This window comes from Mobula hypostoma, chromosome 5 (assembly GCF_963921235.1).
Source record: "Mobula hypostoma chromosome 5, sMobHyp1.1, whole genome shotgun sequence".
Classification (NCBI taxonomy): domain Eukaryota; kingdom Metazoa; phylum Chordata; class Chondrichthyes; order Myliobatiformes; family Myliobatidae; genus Mobula; species Mobula hypostoma.
The window spans coordinates 34,235,763-34,259,915 of record NC_086101.1 but is presented as its reverse complement, the minus strand read 5'-3'; the positions used below and the strand labels follow the sequence as shown (position 1 = coordinate 34,259,915).

General features: G+C 44.4%; 1 protein-coding gene across 1 annotated transcript in view; it reads left to right on the top strand.

The window, feature by feature from the left end:
* Window positions 1–24,153, top strand: part of rasa3 (RAS p21 protein activator 3) — a 164,292-nt gene that overhangs the window by 133,985 nt on the left and 6,154 nt on the right. The window contains exons 13-22 of the mRNA XM_063048342.1: window positions 1,048–1,122; window positions 2,311–2,434; window positions 3,496–3,602; window positions 7,473–7,550; window positions 10,455–10,532; window positions 12,374–12,447; window positions 15,593–15,699; window positions 18,192–18,274; window positions 18,890–19,098; window positions 21,897–22,000. Of these exons, the coding sequence (XP_062904412.1) occupies window positions 1,048–1,122; window positions 2,311–2,434; window positions 3,496–3,602; window positions 7,473–7,550; window positions 10,455–10,532; window positions 12,374–12,447; window positions 15,593–15,699; window positions 18,192–18,274; window positions 18,890–19,098; window positions 21,897–22,000 (1,039 nt within the window). The remainder of the gene's footprint in view (window positions 1–1,047; window positions 1,123–2,310; window positions 2,435–3,495; window positions 3,603–7,472; window positions 7,551–10,454; window positions 10,533–12,373; window positions 12,448–15,592; window positions 15,700–18,191; window positions 18,275–18,889; window positions 19,099–21,896; window positions 22,001–24,153) is intronic.

Sequence of the window (24,153 nt, the reverse complement as noted above, 5' to 3'; positions counted from 1 at the left end):
TGAGGCTACGTCCACACTACGCTGGATAATTTTGGAAATGAAGCTTTTTCTCTTCATTTTGACCCTCCGTCCACACTGAAACGGCGTTTTCCTCTCCCATAAAAGGAGCTTTTCTAAAACATTCTCCGGAGTGTTTAGATCTGAAAACGATTGTTGCGCATTGTAGTGTGGACGGGGTAAACGGAGAGATTTAAAAACACTGTCATGACAACACCACAACAACAATGCTTTTTCTACTTCTGCTTGGTACTGTGCAAGCACTGCTGGACGGCTGTTATAACGCGCAGTCGGTGTGAACGGCGTGAGAGTTAAATTGCAAAGTGAGCTTTTTTGACTAGATGCCCTAAATTGATTTGATTGAGTCTACCTTTAAAAATATTAATGTCAGAAATACTACGCAGGTCTGGCGGCAGAAGATTCCAATCTCTTGTTGATCTTGGGTAGAGAACGGCTTCATGCATGTGTTGTTTACTTTATTGTCTACATTAATAGCTTGTTTGGAGTTCACCATTTCCACGTTCTCCACTGCTTTGCTGACTTTGTAGTTATTTGTAACTCGCAGAAACAGTTCGACTTCATTGTCTGTCTAAACGAAGGGGTCTGGTCTGCTTTTTCCAGCAGAGGTTTTCTTTGTATTCCTCGAAGACATTGTTGAAAACTTTCTTTTGCTGTTGTTGTTGGTACTCTAGTTTTTGACCAATGGAAATAGCACAATGCCGCCGCGGAAATGTAAATATTATACTGTTTCCTCTTCGCTTGTTTTCTGTAGATGTGTCTGCGCATGCCCAGTAGGAGTAGATTCGCCCAAATATCCGTTTTAATGCGGATAGAGATATTTTGAAAAACACCTAGTGTGGATGCCTGTTGTTTTTACTAAAAACTGGCATTTTCAAAATTATCCGGTCTAGTGTGGACGTAGCCTGAGTTTACAGAGGGAGAGACTTTGGTTGAAGGAGGGACCACAAAGCTCAGATCATTTGTATTATTTAAACTAGCAGCTCTTGGTACAGATGTTGATTAAATCGTAATTTCACTTTTGTTTCCCAGATATGTGAAGTACATAAGTCCTGTGAGATTGACCCAGTTAAGCTGAAGGATGGTGAGAACCTGGAGTCGAACATGGTGAGAGCCTTTGAGGTTGACTATGGATCAGTGAATATTACATTTGGGAAGAATTGAGTTCCAACTTGTGCACATTTAACTGTTTATTTATAGTGAGCCCTTTTTGTTTATTTTCTTTCTTTTCTTTACTAACCCTTTAGTTAAGTTATGATTCATAAATATAATTTCTTTAATTGTTGGCAGTGTACTGTCTGTTATTTCTTGGCACTGAATTGTAGCAGGATCACAAATTACACAGCATCCTCACAAACCGGGGTTTGGGATGGGAGGGCCGTGTTGATCTCACAGGTTTGGAGGGACCTAGACCTACGCAGCCAAGGAAACTGGGACCGGGGGGTGGGGTGGGATTCAAAACACAATGATCATACATAATAAAAAAAACATAAAACACAGTAAATATAACTGTAATAGCAATCCAATCAAACACAATGCACAAGTAACTGTTACATGCATAGACTGTGTATATAGTGGTAGGGTGGGTTAATGGCTGGATCAGCCTTACTGCTTGGGGAAGTAACTGCTTTCGGGTCTAGTGGTCCTGGTGTGGATGGTATGTAGCCTCTTCCCTGATGGGAGTGGGAGTGGGACAAGCAGTCTATGAGCAAGGTGGGTAAGGTGGACTGCGTGGACATGTTGGGTCTATTTCTGTGCTTTATGACTTTGATTATGATGTGCAAAAGAGACTAGTTATAGGAAAATGAGGTAAGTGGGTTTGCTAGGATTGGTTTGACTGTTGGTATAGACTTGATGGTCCAAGTGACCTCCATTGTCATACGGAATTGACCCAGGAAAAGATCAGTTAAAGTGTGAATCTGCCGTGTTACCAGTTGGTTCATTGTTGCTTTTTTGGGAAGGAGATCGTCCTTCCTTGTCCAGTCTGGGCCCACGTGTGACTCCAGTCTCATGCCCACCTGACTAATATTAAACTTTGTCATGGCTGACTGCAGCGGGATTCCCTTGCCACTGTACATCTGCGGTGCTCCTCGTGGCTGAGGTGATTATGAATGCTGGGCTTGTCAGCTGTTGATGTGACCTGTGAGTGAGTAAACTGGTGACCATTGTGGTGAGGGTGCCCTCATGCTGAGGGCAAGTCCAGGGTAGTTGAGTCTCAGAAACTGTATCTCGTGTTCCAGTGGAACCCAGTGCAGGAATTCAAAGCACTATTGTCACTGTTCCATTGTATTTCAGGATAACCTCAGACAGTACGTGGAAAAAATTTTCAATGTCATCACAACGTCGGGTATGAGCTGTCCCACAGTTATGTGTGACATTTTCTTCTCGCTGAGGGAGTCTGCTGCCAAGAGATTCCAAGGTAGAGTGTGGCGTCGTACATAACCACTAACTTTGTGCTGATCTTCATCCATGTGACGAGTTCTGCTTTCTGTTCATCATTGTTGGCTCGCACTCACAGTCGTGTGCACTTGTCTCCACGTTGTCAATGGGATACTAAGGCACTGGGAAGCAGCAGCAATGTTTACAAGCAAACTGGTAGGTTGGGAGGTTGCTGTGATGGGGAACTTCTGAAGTGGCTGGGGCAGGACTGTGAACTGGCCCAAACTCTGTTAAATGATGAAACCGTTTAACAGGGTAAATGTAGAGAAGATATTTAGACACTTTTGATGAAGACAGAGGCTATCTGTAAGAGATGGTCACTAAAAAATCTAATCAGAAATTCAGGAGAAACTTCTTTCCCAAGAGAGTGTGAAACTCACTTTTATGGGGAGGGGTTAAGCCAGGGAGCAGAGATGAGTTTGAGGAAGCTGGAGAAACATAAGTGAGAGAGGGATAGGAGGAGATTATAGGAGAAGGCTGTTCTGGAGTCAAGGGGCTGAATGGCCTGTGATTTCTATGTACTTCAATGTAACAATACAGATAAAGGGATGTTTTCCAAACTCTTATGCATGGACATAAACTTGTCTGGCCCAGGCAGATGTTGGGTATTGTACCCAACATACATCGCTCACCTACCACCTGCTGGGAGCCCTCTAGCTCTTTGTTTGGTGCATGTCTCGAGGCAGCCAAACTCCAAAGGGGACATGAGAAAGCCGAGCAAAAGGCTGCTGAAAGAGGAAAGTTTCAGGCACATCTTGAACATGGCAGAGAGGTGAGGAATCTTGGGGAGGGATTTCCATCAATTCCAGTAGGTGGAGATTATGAAAGACGGGGATACAGAGAGGCCCAGGATCAAAGGAATAGTTTTAGAATGGCTTGAGAGAGACAGTGCTGCTGTGTTGTTAGGATGACACTTAGTAATGTATGTGTCTATGGTTCTACATCAGCAGAGGTCCTAATGCTGCATTAATATATACCTGAAAGTATCTATTTAAGTCCAAGCTTAGATATCCAGTGGTAATGTGGAACTTCTTTCCCTAGATGATCCTGATGTGCGGTACACAGCTGTAAGCAGTTTCATCTTCCTGCGATTCTTTGCTCCAGCCATTCTGTCACCTAACCTATTCCAGCTGCATCTTCACCATCCAGTAAGTTCACACTGCAGACTTTGCCCAGAGCAAACAGTGCTAGGCACTAGTCTTGTCGCAATGCTCAGGATGCTTTTAGAAGCCCGGTGAGGTAGAGTCCAAAAGGGCAAGCAAATACAGCTGTAAGTGTGGACACCAGAATGGGAACTGCGGGACACCAGAATGGGAAGTGTGAGAGACCAGAATGGGAAGTGTGGACACCAGAATGGGAAGTGTGGACACCAAAATGGGAAGTGTGGACACCAGAATGAGAAGTGTGGGACACCAGGATGGGAAGTGTGGGACACCAGGATGGGAAGTGTGGACACCAGGATGGGAAGTGTGGGACACCAGGATGGGAAGTGTGGACACCAGGATGGGAAGTGTGGGACACCAGGATGGGAAGTGTGAGAGACCAGAATGGGAAGTGTGGGACACCAGAATGAGAAGTGTGGGACACCAGGATGGGAAGTGTGGGACAACAGGATGGGAAGTGTGGACACCAGGATGGGAAGTGTGGGACAACAGGATGGGAAATGTGGACACCAGGATGGGAAGTGTGGGACACCAGGATGGGAAGTGTAGGACACCAGGATGGGAAGTGTGAAACACCAGAATGGGAAGTGTGGGACAACAGAATGGGAAGTGTGGGACACCAGAATGGGAAGTGTGGGACACCAGAATGGAAGCCGGATGAAATTCCTTCTCTGCCTACAATGTGGGTCCTTCACTATCACTTCCCAAGTGATTGACGTCCTGATTGACTCTGTTCTACATGCCTTTTTATGTAACTCATTAACTATCCAAGACTTTTCTAGTTTAATAATTTAATGTCAATGCTACTTGGAGATAAAAGAGCTTAGGTCTGACACTACCAAGTTCTAGGGCAATTATTACCCTTCAACATTCAGGGTCCTCAACCAGCGTAGATCACTTCACTGAACTGATTCCACAACCTACGAACTCACTCTCAAATACTCACCAACTCATGTTCTCAGTGTTATCTATCTATCTAACTGTCTAATCTTCTTTTACACATTGGTTTTTTGTCAGTCTTTGTGTGTCGTTCTTTGGTTCTATTGTATTTCTTTGTTCTTCTGAGAATGCCTGCAAGAAAATGAATCTCAGGGTAGTTTCTGATGACATATACATACTTTGATAATAAATTTACGTTGATCTTTGATGCTTTCCTGAGCCCAAAGCCAGATAAACTCTCCCTTTGCTGTACTGAAGGAGCACTGCAGTGACAGGGAGGCTGTTTCTCACATCAGACATTAAGCCGATAGAATAGATATTCTGGCACTGCTTAACATGGAGGCTTTCCCCAGTATTCTGATTAATATTTATCTCTCAACCTCCATCACCAAAACAGGATAATTTTATATATCCTGTTGTACTGGGATCTTGCTGTGTACACAGTGACAGCCAGGATTTTTGACAATTTGTCTGATTTGTTGGGCGTTGCTGTCAGTGCTGTACAGAGACCAGTATTTCTCTGCCTTCTGTGGTTTTAATAGTGTCTAAGTGAGACAATCAAAACATTCGAAGAATTTGAAATAAAACAGAGTTTGGAAACACTCAGCAGGTCAATGCAGAGTTAAACTTTCAGGTCAAATGGCCAAGAGATTCAGCAGACAGCAAAGCCTACACAGGGTTTTGACCTGTCATTGGTTGGGCTTGCTCTGCCTACCCTATGTAAGGTACTGTTGTCACTCTGTACTGGCACGGTGCTGACTGTCCGAGTTGGCTTCCAGATCTAATAAGCTAGGTTTGGGTAAATGGGGGGGGGGGGCGGGTGGTGGAGACGGGAAGAGGTAGAGGTAGGTGCTGAGCCACTCTAGAAACTCCAGGCTGCTGATTGGAATCATATAGAATATTGCACAGTAGAGCGCAGGAACAGGCCCTACTCTTTGTGCTGACTGTGATGGCAATTTAAACTTCTCTGCCTGTTCATAGGCCTATCTGAATGCCTCTTAACTGTTGCTTACATCACTTCCCTAGAAGTGCACTACCACTCTCACTGTAAAAAAAAACACTTGCCTCGCAAACTTTCCCCTCCCACCTTAAACGCTGCATCCCCTAGCACTTGACATTTCCACGCTGGGGGGAAAAAGATTCTGATCGTTGACCCTATATGTGTGTCTCATAATGTTATATACTTCTCCCTCAGCCTCTAAAACTCTAGGGCAAACAACCAAGATTATCCAAACTCTCCTTATAGCTCATACTTTCTAACGTAGGCAGCATCCTGGTGAACCTCTTCTGCATTCTCTCCAAAGTCGCATCCCCCACGTCCTTCCTGTAATGCAACAGCACACGATACTCCAAATAGTCATAGTCATAGTCATAGTCATAGTCATACTTTATTGATCCCGGGGGAAATTGGTTTTCATTACAGTTGCTCCATAAATAATAAATAGTAATAGAACCATAAATAGTTAAATAGTAATATGTAAATTATGCCAGTAAATTATGAAATAAGTCTAGGACCAGCCTATAGGCTCAGGGTGTCTGACCCTCCAAGGGAGGAGTTGTAAAGTTTGATGGCCACAGGCAGGAATGACTTCCTATGACGCTCAGTACTGCATCTCGGTGGGATGAGTCTCTGGCTGAATATACTCCTGTGCCCACCCAGTACATTATGTAGTGGATGGGAGACATTGTCCAAGATGGCATGCAACTTAGACAGCATCCTCTTTTCAGACACCACCGTCAGAGAGTCCAGTTCCATCCCCACAACATCACTGGCCTTACGAATGAGTTTGTTGTTTCTGTTGGTGTCTGCTACCCTCAGCCTGCTGCCCCAGCACACAACAGCAAACATGATAGCACTGGCCACCACAGACTCATAGAACATCCTCAGCATCGTCCGGCAGATGTTAAAGGACCTCAGTCTCCTCAGGAAATAGGGACGGCTCTAACCCTTCTTGTAGACAGCCTCAGTGTTCTTTGACCAGTCCAGTTTATTGTCAATTCGTATCCCCAGGTATTTGTAATCCTCCACCATGTCCACACTGACTCCCTGGATGGAAACAGGGGTCACCGGTACCTTAGCTCTCCTCAGGTCTATACAACTGCAAAGTGACTTCAGCTGCAATCAATGACTGAAGTGCTGGTGAACTCAGTTATCAAGGACTCCCATCATCCAGGCCATGCTGTCTTCTCACTTTTACCATGGGGCAGAAGGTACAGGAGCCTTAGGTCCTGCAGCACCCGGTTCAGGAACAGTTATTACCCTACAACCTTCAGACTCCTGAACCAGTGTAAATAACTTCACTACCCTCAACCCTGAACCCTGAACTGGTTCCGCAACTTGTGGTCTCACTTTCACTTATGTCCTTGGTACCATTCATTCATGCATTTAGTTAATTATGCACAATTTGGCATCTTATGCACATTGGTGGTTTGTCAGTCTCTTTATGTATAGTTTTTCATAAATTGTATTGCATTTCTTTACTTTTTCTGTAAATGTGTTCAGGGAAATGAATCACGTGGTGGTTTATGGTGACATATACACACATTGACTTAGCTCATTCCATTAGGCAAGGTAAAAAAAAAATTATGGCTGCTTGCAAAGAGGGAACCATGTTTCAGACGACCAATCTGATTTGCTGATACAACAAATTTCCTTGCCTGACGTTAGTGTTATTTACAAATGTTAGAAGGAAAATACCAAAAGTCTCCCCCATCTTCCCTGGCCTTTCCTCACAAGATGTGTATTTTTTTTTATTCTTTCTTACTTCTCTTCTAATATTTGTATATCTGTGCACTTGTAATGCTCCTTTGGGGTAAATAAAGTATCTATCTATCTTATAGAAGCCAAGTAGTTGCTCCAGCTTTCTGTCATTCGGAAGTGTTGATCAGGATCTGGTGACCATTTCTTTCTTTCAGGACCCAGTAACAGCGCGGACCCTGACTCTCGTGTCCAAGACCATCCAGACCTTGGGTAGCTTATCGAAGTCCAAATCTGTAAGTGTTCCTTCACTTATTCTGCACTGTAATGAGAGAATGTGATGTTTTAACAGTGTAGGAACCTCAATCACACCGTCTCAGTTTTCCCATATTTGCTTTAACTGTGCTCGCTGGGAATATGGATCATAGGCAGGATTAGGCTGTTTGGACCATCAAGTCTGCTCTACCATTCAACCAAGTCTCCCTGCAACCCTTAATCCCTTTACCAATCAAGAACATGCCAATCTCTACCTTACAATACTGAGCAAAAGTCTTGGGCACATATGAAAAGCTAGGGTGCCTAAGATTTTGCACAGTACTGTAGTAATTTTGTGTATTGCACTGTACTTCTGCAAAACAAAAACAAATTTCATGAGATATGTGAGTGATGATAAATGTGATTCTGATATAGGTCTCTGCTGTGGACTGAGAGTGTGAAAAAGGAATCATGAACATTACAGCACAGAAACAGGCCTTTTGGCCCTTCTTGGCTGCGCCGAACCATTTTTCTGCCTAGTCCCACTGACCTGCACCTGGACCATATCCCTCCATACACCTCTCATCCATGTACCTGTCCAAGTTTTTCTTAAATATTAAAAGTGAGCCCGCATTTACCACTTCATCTGGCAGCTCATTCCACACTCCCACCACTCTCTGTGTGAAGAAGCCCCTCCTAATGTTCCCTTTAAACTTTTCCCCCTCCACCCTTAACCCATGTCCTCTGAGTTTTTTTCTCCCCTAGCCTCAGTGGAAAAAGCCTGCTTGCATTCACTCTATCTATACCCATCATAATTTTATATACCTCTATCAAATCTCCCTTCATTCTTCTACGCTCCAGGGAAAAGGGCAAGGGAGAGGGGAGGGAGCAAGAACCTCCAGAGAGACATACTGTAATGATCAATATTCCAATTTCTTGGAATCAAATGACCTTGCCTGATGTCTCAGGGCTGTGTAAGTCTGCACCCACAGATTTGCCACCCTTTGGCTGAAGAAATTCCTCCTCGTCTTAGTCTTAAAGAGGCATCTCTTTACTTTGAGGCTGTGCCCTCAGATCTTACCCTCTCCGACTAATGGAAACATCCTTTCCATGTCCACTCGGGCTTTTCAGTATCCAGTATGTTTCAATGAGATCCTTCTGAACGCTATCAATTACAGGACCAAATACCGTTAAATTTCTGTACAGCGTATTTCTAGAGTTGACTAGTTGGAACTCTCCATAGCTACTGAGAACTTAAATGGTAATTTCAGGAAAAAATTCTGAAAGTAAAAAGCCATTCTCTCTGAAAATTATTTTCACAATCGGGATGTTGGATTATTGTTTAAGTAAACTGTGTCACCAAAATTCCTCGGGGAAGGAGATCTCTCATCCTTGGAGGATGATCTGAAGTTCCTGCCGCAAATAGCAGAATATCTTGTGGGAGCATCTGCCTCACATAGAAGGCAGCAGTTCAGAAAGAAAGTGGTTCAGCATCACCTTACCAGCAGTGGAAATTAAATCCCAGTTTCACTAGCGACAGCTGCAGCCCTGAGAGTGAACTAGTGAAAGGCCGAGCTACCAAGCTCTTGATTCATTTCTGCCCTGATGGGGGCTCGCAGAATTTACTCTGATGTTATTCACAATTAGTTGTGATCATTTTATATGTCCTTAAGTACCCTCTGAATAGATTAAGGAATACTGTATTCCTTTTGCCAACATCTGCTCATGGTTTTATGCAAAGGCCCTGTGATGATCAGACTCTCTATATTAATGTAGCTCAGACTTGCCTGCCAGGTGCCTCAGGTCAATGATAAAAGGGCTCTTGACCTTTTTAAAAAGATCCTTAGTAAATGAATTATAAAAACTGGCTGGTGTTCTCAGGTTTAAAATTCTGCAACGATATTATGTGTAAAGTATACATTATTTTGGACCATCTACAACAGATAAACAGGACAGTCCAGTGTCATAATGAGTTCATTACTGGACTGGTAGTTCTGAACCCTGGACCAGTGTCCCAGAGGTTAAACCTCCAGAGCTTAAATTTAAGTTACTGAATTGAGATTAAAAAGCCATTAGCGGTAATGCTCATCATGAAACTTAATGGCTTGATGTGAAAATCCAGCTATTCACTGATGTCCTTCGGGGAGGGAAGTAAGCTGTCCTCACCTAGTCCAGTCCATATGTGACTTCAGAGCCCCAATGCCATGGTGGTTCTTTACCATCCTATGGAATGAACAAATCATTCAGTTAAAGGACAGATAGCAATGGGGTTTGAATGTCACCCAGGACAGCAACTCCCACTTGCAAAGAGTGAATAAAAATCTTCCATAACACCATAAAGACATTGGAGCAGAATTAGGCCATTCACCCATCGAGTCTGCTCTTCTATTCCATTGTGGCTGATTTATTGCCTTTCTTAACCCCGTTCTCCAGCCTTCTCCCCGTAAGCTTTGACACCCTTACTAATCAAGAACCTGTCAACCTCTGTTCTAAATATACTCAATGACTTGGCCTCTACAGCTGCCTGTGGCAAAGAATTCCACAGATTCACCACCCTCAGGCTAAAGAAATTCCTCCTCATCTCTGTTCTAAATGGATGTCCCTCTATTCTGAGGCTGTGCCCTCTGGTCCTAGACTCTCCCAACTCTAAGAAACATCCCCTCCACATGCACACTAAGTAAGCCTTTCAATATTCAATAAGATCCCCCCCCCCCAGTCTTCTAAACTCCAGTGAGTACAGACCCAGAGCCATCAAATGCTTCTCGTATGTTAACCCTCTCATTCCTGGATTAATTTTTGTGAACCTCCTCTGGACCCTCTCCAATTCTGTTGCTGTATAATAGTCAATGAATTAATTTGTATTATAGAATATTATGGTGTCTCTGTCTAGTAATTAACAGTAGAATGCTAATAAATATTTCACTGATACCCCCTTGTTTCTGCAGGCAAGTTTCAAGGAATCCTACATGGCCACGTTCTATGAGCACTTTAATGAGCAGAAGTACACAGATGCTGTAAGAAATGTAAGTTCCTTTTTATTGATGTACATGCCTTGGTCACTATTGCTCTGTACAATGTACAGCTTGCAGATTCCCAGGGGCTCACGTTCCGAGACACTCATGAATCCTCTGTGTCCAGCCGATCTACGTTCAGTGGGCACTTTTATTAGCTGCCTCCCATACCTAATAAAGTGGCCTCTGAGTGTATGTTCGTGGCCTTCTGCTGCTGTAGCCCACCCACTTCAAGATTCAACATTCTGTGCATTCAGAGATGCTCTTCCGCACACCGCTGTTGAAACGCGTGGTTATTTGAGTTACTGTTACCTTCCTTTCAGTTTGAACCAGTCTGGCCATTCTCCACTTACCTCTCTCATTAACTAAGTGTTTTCGCTCACAGAACTGCCACTCACTGGCTGTCTTTTTGTTCCTTGCACCATTCTCTGTCAGAGAATAGTGTGGGTGAAAATCCCAGGAGATCAGCAGTATCTGATATACTCAAACCACCCCATCTGGCACCAACAATCATTCCATGATCAAAATCACTTGGGTCATATTTCTTCCCTATTCTGATGTTTGGTCTGAACAACAACTGAACCTCTTGACCATGTCTGCGTACTTTTATGCATCGAGTTGCTGCCATATGGTTGGCTGATTAGATATTTGCATTACCAAGCAGGTGTACAGGTGTACCTGATAAAGTGTATATCCTTCAGTTAATGGAGACAAAGTTGTATTTATCATACTGTGTGGAAATGGAACCATTGTAGCAATGACAGCACTTCAGAGCATTTCATTTGCAGTAAAGGTACTCTGATCTCCTGAAACTGTGTAAAGAAGTCTAGAGACCCAGTCATCTGGTCACATCCGTGTGACCTTCCACTGAATCAATGGCAGCAACCTTTCATTACATTTGTAGTCATTTTTGGCTTTCGTGGGGTTTTCTGCTAATAGGAATAGGTTCAGTTGAGGTGGTAGTTAAATTGGCATTCTGCTGAGGTTGCTTTTTGGTTGGAGGTTCCACTGGAGTGAGGGTTGGTTTGGAGACCTGTTGACATGGAGTTGGGTTCCGACAAACTTTCTTTTACGAGTAAGCAGTACCATGCACAGCGGGGTCGGGGTCCTAATGGGTTGGTTTTCTAGTGTCCTGAGGCTAAGGTCATGATGAGATTAGGGATCTGTAATGTAGTAGAGTTTGGGTTGATGTTCTTTTGTGGATGGGAGTTGGATAATGTATTGTTTTGCAGCTGGGTTGGAGTAATTTTGGGAATGGGATGGAGTTGAGTTGGATTAGGGTTCTGTAGAGATTAGGATGGGAGGACTCTTGAGGTTCCTTTACCACTATTCTTTATCTAGAATCCTACCACACTCCCTTTGAGAGGTTGCAAATGAAAAAAAATTGCCCAGTCAGTGAAAGCATTGCTTCTCACTGCTACACCAGCCACATCAGGAAACTTAGAGTAACACACACAAAACGCTTGAGAAACTCAGCAGGTCAGATAGCATCTATGGAAAGGATGATAAAGAGTCCCAATCCAAAACATGGACTCTTTATGCCTTTCCATTGATGCTGCCTGACCTGTGAAATTCCTTCAGCATTTTGTGTGTGTTACTCTGGGTTTCCAGCAACTGCAGAATCTCTTGCGTTTGTGATCAGCAAACTTAGCCTAAACCTGGCTCAGTGGATAGAGTAACATATTGATATTTTATAAGCTTTCTGACAGTAGCACTTCTTAAACAGAGGAAATATCAAATTACTTATGATGTGTGGAGACAGATCTTTGTGAAACAGCTGCTCTGTTGTATTTGTTGGGAAGTTAAATAACCAGCTGAGCTCCCTTTAACATGCTATTCTGATCTGTGCGAAGTTCCTAGATTTAATCTCCTCCTCTGGAAGAAAGGACCACAAGAGTATTGAGCAGCCCATCGTGTTAAAGGAAGGGTGAGTTCTAAATATTCGCTCTGTTCTGTATGGCAAATAAAATTTTACTAGACAAAATGAAACTATTGACATGTAACCTTCACAGAGGAAAAACATGACTTTCCTTCAGGATGTATTCTTCCCTGTGACGCTGGTGCTAACCTCTTTTCTTGATAAATTAGGGACTTGCTCTGTTGATTCATAGGGCAAGAGTTAACCACGTTACTCTAGGACAGGAGTCAAATCCTGGCATAGACTGAGCAGAACATCAAGGAACTAGGTGGATTTTTACAACAATCCAACTACTTCTGTCACTTTTATGAGACCAACATGTTACTGCGAGATTATTTCAGATGGATTATAATTCTCTGTTAATGCAGTGTAGAATAGTAATTTGGAATAGAGTCTTTGGATCACAAAAGCATCAGGCTCCAACAGTGTCCATGAGGGAAGAATGTCTATCTGTTAGCTTGTGGCAGCTGGGATCAAATGAGTCTTGCATTGTTGAGGGAGGCCATTTGATCCATCGTGTTTGAGCTGGCTCTGTGAAAGAAATCTTTGATTTGTTTTGCGGCTGCCTGCACTTTCTCTACACAGGCCTATGAATTTTCCCCTGCAAGTATTCAGAAACTTTGAGAATTCCTTCTCTCTCCCCTCAGACAGCGCATTTCCGATCACAACAACCAACCACTCCCTTTTCACAAGCTCTATTGTTGGTCACCTTCACGCGTAAAGCTTCCCCACCACTGAGCACATCTACTCAGAGCACTGTTGCAGGAAAGCAACATCCATCATCAAGGAGCCCCATTATCCAGGCCATGTTCCCTTCTCGCTGCTATCATCAGGAAAAAGGTACAGGAGCCTCAGGGCACACACCACCATGTTCAGGAACAGTTATTACCTCTCAGCCATCGGGCTGTTGATGTCCAGAGGGGATAATTTCACTCAACTTCACTCAAACTATCACTGAACTCTTCCCACAACCTATGGACTCGCTTTCAAGGATTCTTCATTTCATGTTCTCGATATTTATTGTTTGTTTGTTTATTTACTTATTATTACTATTTCTTTCTTTTCTTTTTGTATTTGCACAGTTTGCTGTCCTTTGCACGTTGGTTGTTTGTCCGCCCTGTTGAGTATGGTCTTCCATTAATTCCATTATGTTTCTTGTATTTACTGTGAATGCCTGCAAGAAGATGAATATGAGGGTTGTATATGGTGATGTATATGTACTTTGACAAATAAATTTAATTTGAACCTTAACTCTGTATCCCTTCGTCACACAGACTCCTGACTCTGGAAACAGCCTCTTATTTACTCTGTCTAAGCCCTTTATAACTTTGAATTTGTATTCTTCCATAATCCACTCGCTCTGTCAGATGGTGTTCTGAGACTGACCCTCTTCACTACCCATTCTCATCCCACTGACGCTCCATTCCATCCCTGTGCACACTGAGCAAGCTCTCAAACCTTTTACAAACATACGTTCGTATCTTTGGCCATGATAAAACATCTCAGGAAACAGTTAATGTTTAACAAGGGTCAGATGGAAAGCCGTGCCCAGCGTTAGAGGTTAGCTGGCATGCTTTGTCAGTCCGTGATTTGCTGTAATTCTTGGCAAAGTCAAAAAGAGTTTAGAGGACAAATTATTCCAAGTTCTGAATGTTTCAATAGAGAAATTAAATAAACGGAAATACCAAGGTCATGTGTGGTGCAACAGTTTATTACCACTGAACCACAACATAGATTCAGGAATAGTTATTCCCCTTCAACCATCAGGCTCCTGACCAAAGTGGATAACTTCGCTCACCTCAACACTGAAGTGATTCCACACCTGTCGACTCATTTTCAAGGACTCTACAACTCATGTTCTCGGTGTTATTTACTTACTTGTTTGTTTATAATCGTGTTTTTATATTTGTACAGTTTGTCTTCTTTTGAACATTGGTTGCTTGTCAGTGTTTGTGTATATTTTTTCATTGATTCTATTGTATTTCTTCGTTCTACTGCTAATGTCTGCAAGAAAATGAATCTCAGGGTAGTATATGGGGACATAGTCATAGTCATACTTTATTGATCCCGGGGGAAATTGGTTTTCGTTACAGTTGCACCATAAATAATAAGTAGTAATAAAACCATAAATAGTTAAATAGTAATATGTAAATTATGCCAGTAAATTATGAAATAAGTCCAGGACCAGCCTATTGGCTCGGGGTGTCTGACCCTCCAAGGGAGGAGTTGTAAAGTTTGATGGCCACAGGCAGGAATGACTTCCTATGACGCTCTGTGTTGCATCTCGCATATACATACTTTGATAATAATCTTACTTTGAACTTAAGCCTAACAAGTCCATACTCACCATCAAACAACCATTTACATTAATCCTATTTTTTTTCTAAATTTTTCCCACATTCCCATCAATTTCCCCCAATTCTACCACTCACCCATACATTGGGGGGAACTTACAGTGGCCAGTTAATCCACAGTAGTGTAGCAGAAGAAACCCATCTGGCTACACAGACTGCACCGAAGGTCAGAATTGAACCTGATTATCTGGAGCTGTGAGCTGTTGACTCTGCTAGTTACACCAATGTGCTGCCCACAATGGGTCTGTAAATAACCTGCTTTTACACATTGTGGAAAGTCTGTTTCATCTGTGCGGGTTCCCCAGTAATGGGTTCATACTGGTACCTGGACCATTGAGCTGGGGGGGCACCAAGTATGGAGATGGTGCTCAGGCAGAGGACCTCCTGCAGGAATCATCAGAATCAGAATCAGGTGTATTATCACCAGCATTAGGTGAAATTTGTTAACTTAGCAGCAGCAGTTCAATGGAATACATGATACAGAAGAATAAATAAATAACAGTATATGTATATTGGAGATTAAAAATCATGCAAAAACAGAAATAATATATATTAAAAAAAAGTGAGGTAGTGTTCATGGGTTCAATGTACATTTAGGAATTGGATGGCAGAGGGGAAAAAGCTGTTCCTGAAATGCTGAGTGTGTGCCTTCAGGCTTCTGTACCTCCTATCATGTTTCTCCACAACCTTGAAATCCTTCACAACTTCCCATTCTCTTGGACTACTCAACTTCCTTAGAGATATTCGTAAAGATTTAATTTGCTAATCTTTCCAAACGCTGCTTTTGAATTTCCGTTTAGGTTTATGATCAAGAGGGCACAAGGAAGAAATCGCTTTGGCATCAAGAATTTTAAGAAGCGGTGGTTTCGCCTGAGCAACCATGAGTTCACCTATCACAAGCACAAAGGTGATGTATCACACACAGTCCTTTCTCCCTAATATTTGGAATACGTGAAGAGTGTCCATTTGGGGACTGGACCCCCTCTGATCATTCTTCCCACTCCAGAATTTCAGTTGGATCTTGGACTGTTTCCTTCCTGAGGGCAGCAGACATGTGTTGGGAACACGATCTTCTCATGGTATCAGTGGAGTTTTGAACATCACAGAAGGGAGGTCATGGAACCAGGAGCATTAACAAAGCCTAGTTTGAGTGATGACTTTCCACTCAGCTGCAATAACTCTTCGTGCTCAGTCAGATAGCTTCCCATTTGATGAAGGGTTCCACCTCACCAGCAACATCAATTCCCCTGCATTGTCCCTACCTCACCACATCTTGCTGACTTCATCTGTATGCCATCTTACCGACTTTGAGAATGGAGAGGTTCAGTACAGTTCCACTTGTCAACAGACGCCAATAGATTTTGTCAGGAATTCAGGAGAACCCTCTTTCGCTAGAGAGTGGGACTCCTCCCACAGACAATGGGTGAGGTGATGAGTGGAGATGGGTTTAAGGGGAAGCTGGATAAATGGATGAAGGAGAGCAGGATAGAGAAGATAGTTATAGTGGAGGTGGAGGGGGGTGTGGGAGGAGACTGAAATGAGGCAGACAGATCAGCCTAGGGCATAAGGAATAGAAGCAAAAGGAGGCCATTCAGCCCTTCAGGTCTGCTTCACCATTCAGTAAGACCATGGCTCATCCTTTTCGTTAGTGTCATTTTCCCACATTAACCCTGGGATTTGCAAGTTCTTTTAATATTTAAAACTAACTATTGATCTTTACCTTGAATATTCTCAGTAAGTGAAGCTCCACGTCCCTTTTGGGAGAGAATTCCAGCAAGTCACCACTCTGCTGGTGAAGTAGTTTTTTTTCATCTCTATCCTGAGTGGCCAACCCGGTATTCTAAGACTGATCACTGGTTCAGGACACCCCAGCCAGGATAAACAACCGAGCTGTCAAGCCTTGTAAGAATTTTGTAGTTTCAGTGAGATCACCTCCACTCTGCTTCATCTCCACATATGGCGGACCTGAAGTCCATAATTCCATAAGATGTAGGAGCAGAATTAGGCTATTTGACCCATCAAGTCTGCTCCACCATTTCATCATGGTTGATCCCTTTTCCCCCACTTCAGCCCCACTCCCCAGCCTTCTCCCCATAACCTTTGATACCGTGTCAAATCAAGAACCTATCAAGCTCTGCCTTAAATACACCCAATGACCTGACCTCCACAGCTGCCTGTGGTAATAAATTCCACAAATTCACCACCCTCTAGCTAAAGAAATTTCTCCACGTCTTTGTTTTAAATGGATGCTCCTCTATCCCTCTCTTGTCATAGACTCTGCCACCATGGGAATGGGAAACACGCTTTCCACGTCAACAATGTCTGGGCTTTTCAACATTCAAAAGGTTTCAATGAGATCCCTCTCATCCTTCTACATTCCAATGAGTACAGACCCAGAGCTATCAAATGTTCCTCATATGATAACCCTTTCATTCCCAGTAGTCAGTCTGCTCAAGGCCAACTGCACTTTCTCTAGAATCAGAACCAGAACCAAGTTTTGTCACTGGCGTAAATTGTGAACTCTTTTGCTTTGTGGACACAGTACAGTGCAGGCATAACAAATTACTATAAATTACAATAAAATAAATAGATACTGCAAAAAGAGAGTGAAATAGTGAAGTAGTGTTCGTGGACCATTCAGAAACCTGACGGTGGAGGGAAAGAAGCTTTTGCTAAAATGTTGAGTGTTTGTCTTCAGGCTCCTGTACCTCCTCTCTGATGTTGGTAATGAAAAGAAGGCATGCCATGGGTGGGGAGGGTCCTTGATGATTGAAGCTGCCTTCTTGCGGCACTGCCTTTTGAAGGTTTCCTCAATGGTAGGGTAGGTGGTCCCCATTTTGGAGCTGGATGACTCTACAAAGCATTGAAAGCACAATCTCCCCAGGGCCTTGTATAGTTGTACTCAGATACAGTCAAAGAGCCATACTGCATGAAAACAAGTCTTGGACCCATCTAGTCGGTGCCAACTAAGGAGCCTTTCTGAACTAGTCTCATTGGCTTGTATCCCTCCAGACCTTTCTTGGCCATGTACCTGTCCATTCTAATTGTACCCACTTCCTTTGGCACCTCATTCCACATACCCACCACCTTCTGGAAAAATTTGCCCCTCGGGTCCCGTTTTTAACCTTTCGCCTCTCACCTTAAACCAAGATTCCTGACCTTGAGAAAGACAGTGACCATCTTCCTTATCCATGCCCCTGATGTTTTTTATCTACAAGGTCAGACAGATGTATTTTGTATTCCAGTGCTGTTGCATGAATGGCCTGTTTCTGTGTTTGTTCTGTGTGCGATTGTTCAATTAGTCGATGATTTAGATAATGAGCTTGGCCAGAAAGCTTCAGACAAGTTTCCACTCTGGAGGAAGCGGGTTTTTAATGAGCTCCTTTCCTGATGTTTTAGGTGACCATCCACTGTACAATATTCCAATTGAAAATATTCTCGCTGTTGAGAAACTAGAGGAAGAATCGTTCAAAATGAAGAACGTGAGTATCAGCTTGTTAGCGTAAGAGATGGAAGGTTCTGGAAATTGTCACTGAAGTGTTTAATGATGGGGCCCAGACTGGGTAGAAACAGAGTACAGTTAATGAGTTAAGAGTGAGTATAGTCGTGTGTGTAGCGTCTGTAATGTCCAGTAGACTAAGTCTGAGCTGTAGAAAAAGGAAACAGAGCTGGTGACTAGAAACTTGGTCAAAGAAGTAGGTTTTAAGAAGGGCCAAAGAGGAGAGAGAACACAACATTTAGTGAGGGATCCAGGCATCTGAGGGCACAAAGCGAGGGTGCTTTAAAATCCAGGATGATCAGGGTGCTGCAAGTGGAAATCTGGTGGGATGGGGGTGGGTTATGGAGGGGTTGGGACAAGAAGTGGTGGGTGTAGGGAGGGGTGAGGGACATGGAGGGGATGGGTTATGGAGTGGTGGGGGCTGGGGGGAGGTTGTAGAGGGATGGAGAGATGGGCTACAGAAGAATTTGAAAGCGAAGTCAATCTGCAGGCTCCCTTCCAAGCTGCAGAGAACAGAAGAATTTATAATACTTCCCCCCCCCGCCAAGTGAATACAGAATCTGAACTCATTCTGTCCTGTGCTCTCTCTCCAATGCAGATGTTTCAGGTCATTCAGCCTGAGAGGGCACTGTACATCCAGGCCAACAACTGTGTCGAGGCAAAGGACTGGATTGACATCCTGACCAAAGTTAGCCAGTGCAACCAGAAGCGACTCAGCACGTACCACCCGTCCGCCTATCTCAACGGCCACTGGCTGTGCTGCAAGGCCAGTTTGGACTGTGCACCTGGCTGTACCCCCTGCACTGGGTAAGATGAGAAGACTTCCCACCTCTGCGCAAGCTGTACCGCTGTAAAAATCACTGAGATGGAGCACGGGAAGACGCTGCTCCCAGTGCTGAGGGATGAGGTCCCTCCAGTGCTCCCTTGGTTGTCATTTCCAAGGATTCAGGAAATCCTGTAGCACAGAGGAATCCTTTCTTTTCCATAAATACTCTAAAAGAGCCAGCACTGTGTTCCTCTCCATCCCACTGATTAATGTTACCCTCTTCCCAAATATATTCTCAGTTCTTCCCTCAATAGTTCTATCTAAATATTCATATTCCAGACCCTCCTCAAATAAATAAGTAAATCAGTTCTCCTGACCTGGCCCTTTGCATTTTATAGGTGACCTCAAATTTACAGCTTACTGTCATAGTCACCCTGGTTTTACCCTGCCAGATATATCCCACCCACAGCTTAACAAGCTTCTGTTGTCTCTCTGCCAGTCCTGACAAAGTGTCTTTGATCTGAAACGTTAACTATTTCCCTTCCCACAGATGCAGCCTGATTATATCCAGCATTTTCTGTTTTTATTTCAGGTTTGTACACCCCTGTTACTGCCGCACTAATACACGGTCCACCCCTTGCTCAGATCTCAGACCACTTACCGCTTTGATTGAAAATCTCTGCAGGTTCTCCAGTCTGAAGCTATCAGGAGCAGGGGAGCCTGTTGAGCCTTTGACCGTGGCCCCTGTTCAATAAGACCACAGATGATCCATTCTCTGGTCAGCCTGCCAACCCTCATTCTCCTCACTGCCTGACAGCTGATTGAAGTCAGCCTTGGGGGAAAAAAGACTCACTGACCACCCACTGCTTCTGGGTGGGGCAGCAAGCTGTGTTCAGTCCTGATCTCTGATACTGTCCATGTGGAGTCTTCACACTCTCCCCATGACCGTGGGGGTTTCTGCTGCGTGCACCGCTTTCCTCCCATGTCCCAAAGGTATGCAGGATGGTGGGTTAATTAGTGGCTGGAAAATTAACCCCAGTGTGGATGATCGGTAGGAGGTAGGATGTTGATAGGCATGTAAGAGAGACTGGGTTTAGAGTGTAATGTGGAGGAATGGGAGCACTCACCAGATTAGGCACTGGAGATGGTCCAGAGAAAGTTCACGAAATGATCCCACGAATGAAACAGCTAATGTATGAGGAGCATTTGATGGTTCTGGGCCTGTACTCACTGGAATTTACAAAATTTACAAGGACGGGGGCGGGGTTGGAATCTCATTGAAACCTAGCGAATATTGAAAGGTCTAGATTAGAGTAGATGTGGAGAAAATGTTTCCGATAGTGGGGGAGTCTTGGACCAGAGGGCACAGCCTCAGAGTACAAGGACATACTCCTCTGTTGTAAGGAAAATTTGAGATAGCAAAAGTTTGCAGTTTTCTCAGTGCAGAAGTTGCAGCTCATCAGTACCAAAAGGCCAGGGTTGTTATCCCTGAGGCCCTGCGCCTCTTTCTGAACCAGTGGAAGCACTTTTCAGCATCAACTCTTGCTGTCAAAGACTCTGCTGTCATCTCAGTGAATTCCTCACCTGCTATCTCCCTCAGCTCCTGAGATAGAGAAGCAACATAGATTAAGGAAAGAGTGCCTTTGTGTCCTGAAGTTTAAACTGAACCTTCACCCAAAGCCGTTTCCCCAAGCAAGGAGGTCTGTGTGTGCTCAGCTGAGTGAGACCATGAAGTTTCACACTTTGTGCTAATTCCACCAGGTGACCCTGAAAATCAAGTGACCCTCCCCCCCCAGCTCCACCAGGGTCAACTGTTTTCCTATGCATACAGAGGAGGGTCTGAGAATTCAATAGGAAAGACGGGTTTGTAACCCTGCCAATTATCCAGCACATGCAGTCAAATAGCAGAAGTGTAGGCAGGGCTGAGATTTGGATAAGGCCTCTGAAATGGTGGGCTGAGCTGTTTTCTTCAACTGCTACAGACCTTCCAGCGAAGCCTTTGGGGAGGAATTTCTGCAGTTTAGATTCAGAACCAATGAATGAACGGCAATACATCTCCAAATCAGACTGGCGTGTAACTTGCAGGGGAACCTGTGTTTGGTGGGGTTCCCCTGCACCTGCTACCCTTGACAGCAGAGATCATGGTTTGGAAGGTGCTGGAGGAGTAGCCGAGGCATGTTACTGTAACTGTATTTTGGAGATGGTGCACACTGCAAGAAAATAGAAGCAGGGATATCCAACAGGCCCCTCAACCAAGCCCCAGCTTTCGATACGATCCGGGCTGACCCATAAGAAGCAGGATCAAGCCATTTGGCCCATTGAGTCTGCTCTGCCATTCCATCGTGATTGATTTATTATCCCTCTCAACCCCATCCTTCTGCCCTCTCCGTGTAACCTTTGGTGCCCTTACTAATCAAGAACCTATTAACCTCTGCTTTAAATATACCCAATGACTTGGCTTCCACAGCTGTCTGTTACAATGAGTTCCACAGATTCCACCCTCTAGCTAAAGAAATTCCTCCTCATCTCCGTTCTAAAGGGACAAAATGTTTGTCCTTTTGTCCTAAAGACCCATGCTGGCCTTACTCCTCTTCTGTGCCATTTCTCCGTAACTCTCTATTCCTCGATCTATCGAATATTTATCCACCTCCACGTTAAATACTTAGAATGATCCAGTTTACACCACCTACGTGGCCAGAGAATTCCAACCACTTGGGGCCACAGTGTGCTTTAGTAATCTGCCTTTGGTAGAGCTGGCCTCCTGTGTCCCTAAGCAGTTTATGTGTCCCTTCCTGGGTGGCTGGCTGGCTGAGTAATGTGGTCTGTCTGCCCCGTACAGTGGCCTTCCTGCGGACATTCAGCTGGATGTGGACAGCGACCGTGAGACTGAGCACATTTACTCGCTCTTCAATGCCCACAGGACCAAGCTGGAGAAGATGCAAGGTAAGGACACAATTACTAAACAGCTGCTGGAAATCCGGAGAAACACACACAAAGTGCTGGAGGAACTCAGCAGGTCAGGCAGAAACTATGGAGGGGAATAAACCGTCAAAGTTTCAGGCTGTCTGACCCGAGGTTAGAGACCAGCTCTAGTTGTCACATCTACGTCAAAACATCAAAACATCCAGTGAAATGCATGGTGTACATCAACGACAGTACAGTCCCAAGGATGTGTGGGGCAGCACCAACGTAGCATACCCACAGTTTACTAATCCGAACCTGTATGTCTTTGGAATGTGGGAGAAAACTGGGGCACCCAAAGGAAATCCACAGGGTCACGGGCGAACATTCAAACCCCTTAGAGACAGTGGCAGGAATTGAACCTTGATTGCTGGCACTGTAAAGCGTTACACTAACGACCAAGTTACCGTGCCGCCTGGCTGCATTCTCCAGAATTTTGTGTGTGTTGCTAACGACACAAATAGTCATAGTTTACAGCTGCGGCCTCCGTCATTCATGCAGGGGAGACAGAGGTTGGTGAGTGGGAAGTGAGGGGAGTGGAAACACTCTGTAGTTTCAGGAGGCATCGGTTTTGCATGTACACTTGGTAGGTTGCTAAAGGGCACCAATCTGAGAGTCAGTTTGAGGGTGAGCCACTTTGGTGTGAGATGGGGCTGTTACAGGCCAAATAAGGGCATCAGTTTTTCTTCCTCAGTGGCCTGCTGTGTCTGTGCAAGAATCCATCGGCTCATTCTTCCTCTGACTGAGACTCCATTTCCTGCTTTCTAAAGCCGAGACTTCCCTGGATTAGACTTAACCTTGAGATTACTAATCAATGGACCAGACAGACCAGCCATCAGACGTTGAAACTTTGAGTCCACACAGAAAATGATTAGACATTGAACTGACATCGAGGTGTCCCGTGGTAAATCCTTGAGATGTCCCACAGTAAATCACAACCACTGAGGGTAAAGATTAATACATTACTAATTTGAAACTATTGAACAGTTTGAATAAAACCTTGGCCAACCACACAGAGTACTACAAGCAGTTCAGATAGTTGAGTTATGAACAGATTTGCAAAGACAACACCAGAATGGAGAGGTTAGATCTGTGTGCAGTTGGACATACTCTGGAGCATAGAAGGACGGGAGATCTCCTGAACAGGAGCCCCACTCTTCCATGGACAGGTCAGTGCATTCAGTTAACAGAGGGTGATTTCCGCTTGTGGGGCTGGGGTCTGTTACTACACCAACAGATCCAGTCAGGAATTCAGAGAGTGGGGAAATGGGGAACTCACTCCCATGGGGAGTGGCCGAAGGAAAGCTGATGGGTTTAAGAGGACGGAGGGATGGAGGAGGAGAGTGGGAGGAGTGGAGTAGATGGGCTGAAGGGTCTGCTTCTGTGCTCAATATTCAATGTAATGTTACGCCAAAAAGAGAGTTCAGCTTGAGTCGAAGATCCTGTGCAGTGTCACTGATAGCTGGGCAACACTCTGTGTGTAAATCTCTACCATCGTGGTACATCTTCTCTTCTCCCTCTTATGGCCATGCCCCAATTATTGCTCATCCACTCAACCCAAACCAGAAGCTGAGCCTCAGCCTTACTTGTCTGTGTTGCTCTGTACCTGGGCAGGAGCTCATTTAGTAAGAGCTTGTTGTTTATCTCTGCCCTCCTCCAGATCTGACCAGCCATCATCTCCCTTTCCAGCGTTCATCTTACCCAGTGACTTTGTAGTGTTAGACCTATCATCATGAAGTGCTTCACGACTTTCTCTCGAGGATCAGTGTGGACCCCTCTCTAGCCTTCTCCCAACTCCCTGCCCCCTAAATCTCTCACTTTAAAAAAAAGATTAGCTTTCAAAGCTACTTCAAAGCATCAGAACATATGGTGAAATGCATCGTTTGCGTCGACGACCAACGCAGCCCGAGGATATGCTGGGGGCAGCCTGCAAGTGTTGCCGTGTTTCCAGTGCCAACGTAGCAGACCCACAACTGACCGACCCTTATGTTTTTGGAATGTGGAGGAAACCCACACGGTCACAGGGAGAACGTACAAACTCCTTATAGACAGTGGTGGGAATTGAACCCTGATCACCCGTACTGTGAAGCATTATGCTAACTGCTGCACTACTGTCGCACAATTGTATCATACTG